Genomic DNA, 8,023 nt, shown 5'->3' with positions numbered 1-8,023 from the left:
GACAGGAGTGGGTATGTGCTGGGAGACTGAGGTGGCTCTGCGGTAGCCCTGACCACTGGTTTGTCTCCAGGGCCATTCCTCAGGGACCTCGCCAATGTCCTCCGGCATCCAGTCAGGCACGCCCATCACCAATGATCTCTTCAGCCAAGCCCTGCAGCATGCCCTGCAGGCCTCTGGACAGCCCAGCCTGCAGGTCAGTCTTGCCCGCTCCTGCTATCCGTGCAGCTTTCCTGGTTGCTCAGGATACGGAACCTTTTTCTGCTCTCTGAGGGCCTTCCCACCTGGCATGTTCAGTCCTGGAATGCCCCCCCACACCCCCCGCAAGGGCAGCTGTCCCTGTGGCTCCCACTCCTGCACGCTGTGACCATGGCCTCACTCCACTGACTGCCTGGCGTGGGTACGTGTGGCAGCTCGGCTCAGTTCATTCATTCCGTGAGTGCTGACTGAGCACTGAGCATGTATATACCGGGCCTGGGTCCCGGGCCTGAGGTCGCCCTCATTCCTGCCACAGAGGGGCATCAGGCAGTCACTGAACTGGGGGAGCGACAGGGCGAGAAGCCTTGTCCAGGCTTGAGGGGAGGGCCTAGGTCAGGCAAAACCCCTTCTGAGGAAGGGGTGTTTACGCTGACCGTCACAGAATTCGTTAGAGGTTATTCAGGCAGGGCAGTGGGGGATCCAGGGAGAGACTTACCTGCTAGAGCGAATGTGTGGAGGGACAAGGGACGTAGTCATCACCACGAGGCCCGAAGGAGTGTTCTCGTGGAGGAGATCCTGAGATGGAGCCAGAGAAAAGGGGGGCAGGAGCCTGAGTGTGAGGGCCTGGCGTGCCTGGGTGAGGAGATTAGACTTGATCCAGCACTCAGTAGGGAGCCATGGGAGGTTCTAAGCAGGGAGAGTGGCACGTCTGGTCACTTTAGCAGCTAAGTGGAAGGCCCAGGGATCAGGTTTCAGAGCGTCTCTGTGCACAGCTTTCTGCTTCACTGTGTCCTTTGCTCCTCACAAGGAGCCTGAGGGGCAGTGTTGTTTCTGGAATGCTTTCAGGGTCAGGAAGCCAGTGCGTGGTAGAGATGAGGGTCAAGCCGTGTGGCTCTGTGTACCCCATGTGGCCCGGGTGGACAGTGAGGGGACGGGAGCAGGACCCATGGACGGCTTGTCTTTTCCAGTCCTCTATGGCCCCAGCTAGGAGCCTGCCTGTTCCCCTGCTGTACAGCTCAGGAGCTTTCCCTCGCTGCACTTGGCCTGCAGACTGAGTCCCGGTTGGTTCGTGTGGGTTTTCCAGCCCTCCCCAGCCTCAGCCTTGCCGCTTGCCTCTGTGCCTCCTTCCCACAGACTGAGGCCCTTTCCTGGAAGGAAGCCCTTACAGGTCAATTGCGGAGTTCGTACTGACTAGACTAGTCTGTCATTTCAGACCTGAAGCAGACTCCTTAAACTTAGCCACTACTGGAATGGGCAGAAAACCTCCCCGTTTCAGCTGCTGTTCTCAAAATGGTCAAGCTTCAGTGAGTTCCTGCTGAGTACTTATAGGAATTTCTACTCTCAGATCTGTTAGATGCTTCATTACTTACCTCTGCTTCTTTCTACACATATTCTGGTACCACGAAAGTCTTGTGGCTGCCAATAGTTGGTCCTCACCAACTTATATTTTGGAGTTCATGGAAATTTCACCTAGTATAGTATTTTGGTCATACCGCCATAAAAAAATACCAAGGAATAAGTGGCTTAAACAACAGAAATTTATTTCTCACAGTCCTGGAGGCTGGAAAGACCAAGATCAAGGTCCAGCAGAGTTTGGTTTCTGGTGAGGACTCACTTCCTGGTTTATAGATGGTGCCTTCTCGCTGGGTCCCTCTTCCGTCTGTAATTGTAGAGACGGCAAGAAAAAGAGATCTCTCTCTTCTTTCTATTTCTTCTCCCTATTATTAAGGACCCACCCTCATGACTTCATTTAACCTTAATTACCTCCTGAAAGCTCTACCTCCAAATATGGTCACATTGGAATTTAGGGTTCAACATATTAATTGGGGAGAGGACACAATTCAGTTCATAGCCCCTAGTTATTTGTTTGTTTTGAGTTTAAACGCATTTTATTTTTAGACAACCGACATGACATGATTTTCTTAAAAACGCCTCTGCTCCAAATCAATCAAGGTCAAAATAGCCGGAGAGCTCCAGGTAATCCCTGTCCCACCTGTCCTAGTGCTGTCGTGTAGGTGAAAAGCAGCTGCCAGTTATGATGCTGACAGGTGATGGATCCCACTGGCCCACTGTGTTAACATTTTTCCGTTAAAGAGAATCACCTATGGGGTCACACTATCCAAACGGCAGTCCAGCAGAGCAACCATGCCATCTGGATTCAGGTTTTCACCAATAAAGAACCGGCAGATTTTGAAATGAGCAAGGATGTGCTTGATTTGTTCCGCGGTCCCTGTCATAAAAGGTGCGACTCTTTCTGGTCTCTGTTCTTCAAGTTTCCTTTTGATTGATTTCATGTCATCTTTGATGTACTTCTTGTAGGCTTCTTTTGTGAAGCTGGTTTCCTGCAAATGACGGTTCATGACAATGTCAACACCAGCGACTACTGTACTTTCAGGACCTTCACCCTCCGGGTCTTCAGCGGAGGCATTGCCACCAATGAGCGAGTCATCAATGTCACCCTCTCTCCTCCTGACCATCTTCGCCTCCACTTCCAGGCACAGCCCATCCACAATCTCCTGGATTTTGCAGATGTGGGAGAACATCTCATGGCTGATGAGGTCCCTGTAGGGCAGGGGTGTCCAAACTGTTTTCAACGTTTTTCACCAAGGGCCATATGCGGTAAAATACACAAACAGCCGGGCCACTCACTCGAGGTGAAGTACGTATTGCCTCACCTGGTTTATTTAAGTAAACTAAATATATTTTTGGAATTCGCTGCAGGCCAATTAAAAATGGATTGTGGGCCGCAGTTGGCCCGCAGGCCGCCGTTTGGACACCCCTGCTGTAGAGGATCCTGACGGCTGAAAGGAGACCAGCAGGGCGGTGCTGGCTGAGCAGGAGCCGGAGCTGGGAGCAAGCGCCATCCAGCTTGAGTGGAGCTAAGGGGGTGGGGGGGAGCGGGCAGAAAAACCATAGTTTCTGTGTTTGTTTGTTAAGAAAATCAGACTGCCACATACAATGCCTCATTTGGATGTGTCTTGAGTCTCGGGAGCTTGACTACCCTATGTTCTACAAATGGACCTTGAGATTCTAGCAGGGAGAGTGCAGCTACTCCTATACCCTTGACAGAAGAATGGTTCTCTCCTCTGTCCGGGAAGTTTGTCCTTCTGTAGGGATGTACATGGAGTGGTGAGGGAGGAAGGGGTGCCCCTCCTAACCAGCCAAATCAACCATGGCATCAATGGCGTGACAGATGTGGCAGCAAAATCACCCTCACAGCCCATAGCACCAAGTTTCGTTATAAACATTGTCCTTGGGCTTTTGGTTTTGTTCCCCAGTTGTTCTATCTGTTTTTCAGTGGGGATCCAGAAAGACTAAAAAACCCTGTTACCCATTATGCTAAGTGAAATAAGCTAGTCACAGCCAAAAATATGAGAATCCATTTATGTGAAGTACCTAGAGTAGTTAAAATCATAGAGACAGAAGGTATAATGGCAGTTGCCAGAGGTTGCCCAGATCAAAACCTAGAACGTTAATTGCAGTCATTCCCCACCACCTCCTCCAAAGGTAACCATTATGTTGACTTCCAACACCATAGGTTGGTTTTTGCCTGATTTTGAACTTCTAAATGGAATGAGACCATGCATAGTCTTTTGTGTCTGGCTTCTTTCTCTCAACATTATATTAATCAGATACTTCCAGATTATTTTAAATAGCAATAGTGCCTTCATTTTAATTGCTCTATATTATAGCATGGTATAGATATAACACAATGTATTTATTCTATGTTGATGTGCATTTGGGTTGTTTCCCAGTTTGAACTATCAGGAATAATCCTGCAATGAATATTCTTACATTTCATGAGCATATGTATACTTTCTGTTGTATACATAGCTGGGAGTAAAACTGCCAGGATATAGGATAAGTGTATATTCAGCTTAGTACATATTGCCAAACAGACTCAGGAGCATGAGTAACTTTTCATATCAACATTTGAATATTCTCTGTTATGAAGTATCTTCTCATATAAGACTCGAGTTTGTGCTCATAGACTCTTCTACTGTAGGGTTGGAAGAGCAGCTGGGGATCACAGCAGGGGGTCCTGAAGACAACAAAGAACTTTGCGTTGGCTTAAACCCGGCTTTATCAACATCAGGAATGACACAGTGGGATGTCAGCGTAAGACACTGAACTCTGAAGCCCAAACCAACACCCCAGAAGTGGGTGATGGGTTGGACACATGGCAACATGGGGTCTTCAAAGGAAACCCATTGGCTGGTTGCTTGTAGACTTATAAGTTGTCCGATATCTTGGAAACACCAGGACTTCAAGGTCTAGTTCTCAGCCACACAGACTCAGAAAAGAGCTTTTACAAACACAGTGAGTCAGCAATTAATGTAAAAATCAGAATGCTGATATATTAGTTCATACTATGAACCAGAATTGCCAAGCATTCCAGCCTCTGATGAGAACACTCTCCCTATAAGAAAACAACTCAGGGTGGCTCAGGTGGTTGGAGCGCTGTGCTCCTAACGCCACCAGTTTGATTCCCACTTGGGCCAGTGAGCTGCGCCCTCTACAGCTAAGATTGTGAACAACAGCTCTCCCTGAGCAGCCAGAGGTTGGCATGAGCTGCCACGGCTGCTGTGTGCTGCCCACCAACAACGGGCGACCGACTGCCTCAGCGGGGGAGAGGGGGAGCGAAAAGCTCCTAATACCACATGGGCCAGGGAGCTGTGTCCTACACAACTAGACTGAGAGACAACGGCTTGAACCAGAGTCGGGGATGGGGAGGGGGAAGAAAGGGGGAAAAAAGGCAATGATCCCATAAGAAATAATTACAAAGAAGGGACTCCCTTCATAGTCACAGTCGGCAAACCTGTTTTCCCAGACCTACCTTAATACATGCACGCATATCGGAGGAGGGGTTGATGGGGAGATTGGAGGGTCTCGGAAGGAAAGGAAGTTTATGACATTAGATGCTAGCCATCATGATTCATCCTTTGAAGCTGGGAACACCACAGTCCCGAATAAAACCTGTTCTAGTAGCAAAGGGGGAGGATTGCTGTTACTAGGTAGATTTCACAACCTGTCTTTATGGGAGGATGAAGAAAGGCCCGGCTTTCACGCCGCTCAGCCTCACCGAGACATGCGTGTAGTGCCCTCTAGTGGGCTATGGTGGCACGTCAGTCAGGCCGATCTGAAGCCTCCACTTCCCACCTCTACCACTCTGATCCAAACCACCATCATTTCAGGCAAGAATTATCCTAATTGGTCTCCCTCCTTCCACCCCTGTCCACCAGAATGATCTTTTAAAACCTTCATCAGATTGTGTGACTTCTCTGCTCAAAACTCAGGAGGCCGGACGGCTCAGTTGGTGAGAGCGCGAGTTCTGAACAACAGGGTTGCTGGTTGGATTCCCACCTGGGCCAGTGAGCTGCGCCCTCCACAACTAGACTGAGGACAGTGAGCTGCCACCGAGCTTCTGGAGGGGAGGACTGATGGCTCCGTCGGTTAGAGCGCGGGTTGTCAACAAGGTGGCCGGTTCAATCCCCACATGGGATCTGGGTTGAGCCCCCTGCAACTGAAGATTGAAAATGGTCACTGGACTTGGAGCTGCGCTGCAGCACAACTATGTAGATTGACTTGGAGCTGATGGGCCCTGGAGAAACACACCGTTCCCCAGTATTCCCCAATAAAATTTATTTACAAAACAACTCAGGAGTAACTTTCCTTCTCACTCAGAGCTAAAGCCAAAGTCCTCACTACCCCCACTACCCCACCCGTCTACCCTTCACTTACTCCGGTGTAGCCGCACCAGGCTGCTTGCTCTTCCTCTGCAAGTATAACACAGCAAGCATGCCCCGCCTTGTGTTTGCTATCTCTTCTACCGGGAACACATGGCTTACTCCTTCACAACTATACTCAAATGTCCCCAAATGTCACCTCATCACCTGGTCACCCAAAACAAAGGAAGAAAACAGCCTTTTTCCTACCATTCAACTGGATTTTTTTTTCTGTGAAAGAATTTGGTATTTAGAATTAGCCCGCTGGACTCAGTGTAGATGATCCCATTTTGCTGGCAACATCCAAAGCATCATAGTCAGGAGCCAGCCCAACATATGCCTTCTTGTCTCCATCAGGCCTGATCAGGGTGTTGACCTGGGAGGCATCAATGTCACAGAGCTTCTTCACAGCCCGTTTGATCTGGTGCTTGGTTTTGACATCCACAATGAACACAAGTATATTGTTGGCTTCTGTCTACCTCATGGCTGACTGCGTTGTGAGGGGGAATTTGATGATACATAGTATCACATACATATACATATACATATACATATACATATACATATACATATACATATACATATACATACACATAGTAATCAAGCTCGTTTCTCCTGGGGGCGCTCTTCCCAGGATATGTAGGCTGCCTTCGGAGCCGCAGTGTCTTGGGCCTTGGGAAGGTGGGTGACGTCCGGATCTTCTTTGTGGTGTGGCTGTGGACGCCTTTCAGGACTGCTTTCTTTGCCTTCAGAGCCTTTGCTTTGGCTTCGGCTTTGGGAGGGTCACAGGCTTCCTTCTTCGCTTTCGGCGCCATCTGCATGAAAAGCTGGATTCATTTTTTTTCCATAGCATTTAATACCATCCGACATGTTGCTTATTTACTTGTGATATACCCTCGTGCGTTACGTGTATATTACCTGTGTCCTCCTGCTAGAATATATATTCCAAAATGGCAAGAACCTTGCCTGTTTTGTTCACAGCCGTATTCCGAGCTGCTCAGCATATGGTAGGTTCTTGGAGTTTTTCTGAGTAAATAAGCGAAGCAAGACCTGAGCAACGAGTAGGCCTTATATGGCCTTCGTTGTCTCATTCTTCGACATCAAAACTTGATGTCACAAAAAGATCAACTCCACAAATGTATATAAAAATAATAAATTCCAATTATAATATCCACAGATTTCTTTTTAATTTTATTAAATTATCTTAAAATTCATTTGGAAAGAATAAAGCACCTGTGAATAGCCAATAAATGTAGGAAGAATACATTAAGGGTTACCAGATATCAGAAGACACTATAAAACTACCATAATAAAATCCATGTGATATTGGCATACGGATAGACAGTCGAACCAGCGTAACAGACTAGAAAATCCAGGAATAGGGATCTCTTTACAAGAATATAACACATAAAAGGTGAAATTTTAATTCTGTGGGAAAAGGATGATTATATAATAAATAGTGTTGCTATTATTTACCGGGAAAACTTCGACCCCCATTTCATACTATTTACAACAATGAGTGCCAAGTAGATTCAATGCTGAAATGTAGTTGATACTTTCAGAACCCTAACATAAGTTCAAATATTGTTAATTTTACCCTCATGCCTCTGTGAAGACGTATGACTGATTCCATCCCAGTCAGAATTGATAGTGCACGTTCTTAGTCCATTTCCTTTAAAAAATCCCATTTCCTGGCTGGGCCCAAGCAGAACAAGGAGGAGTCCATGTGGGGAGATGGGGAACCGTGGTGGTTGAGTGAGGTGTGGGAGCCCAAGCACAGCTGGGTTTCCACAGGGATGGGGGTGTGGCAGCAGCCGCCCCGCTGGGAATATCAGAGTTCAAGTCAGGTGAAGAGGGAGCTGATGACAGGGCAGGACACTGGTGACACAGAAGACAGCAGGGGACTGATCAAAGAAGTAAATACAGTATTTTGATGATAATAGGCTAATGGAAGCCAAGTTTCTCAGTATCAAAAATGTAAGGACAAATAGAGTAATGGAGAAACTAGAAAATCCCTATGGTGTTGGACTGGAATAGGAATGGTTTTCACTTGATATAAATAGGTAAGGATGTATGTGTAAGTGTATGTGTGTATAAAACAT

General features: G+C 47.5%; 1 protein-coding gene across 1 annotated transcript; it reads right to left on the bottom strand.

Annotated features, from left to right (window-relative positions):
• Positions 1-654: 654 nt before the first annotated feature.
• Positions 655-2,789, bottom strand: LOC308497561 (translationally-controlled tumor protein-like). The gene has a single exon (XM_081048335.1). The coding sequence runs from the start codon at positions 2,736-2,738 to the stop codon at positions 2,298-2,300; it is 441 nt and encodes a 146-aa protein (XP_080904461.1). The 5' UTR covers positions 2,739-2,789; the 3' UTR covers positions 655-2,297.
• Between the last annotated feature and the right edge of the window lie 5,234 nt (positions 2,790-8,023).

The sequence above is a fragment of the Rhinolophus hipposideros genome (assembly GCF_964194185.1).
Source record: "Rhinolophus hipposideros genome assembly, chromosome: 5".
Classification (NCBI taxonomy): domain Eukaryota; kingdom Metazoa; phylum Chordata; class Mammalia; order Chiroptera; family Rhinolophidae; genus Rhinolophus; species Rhinolophus hipposideros.
The sequence above is the reverse complement of the archived record's forward strand: the minus strand, read 5'-3'. Positions and strand labels throughout refer to the sequence as shown.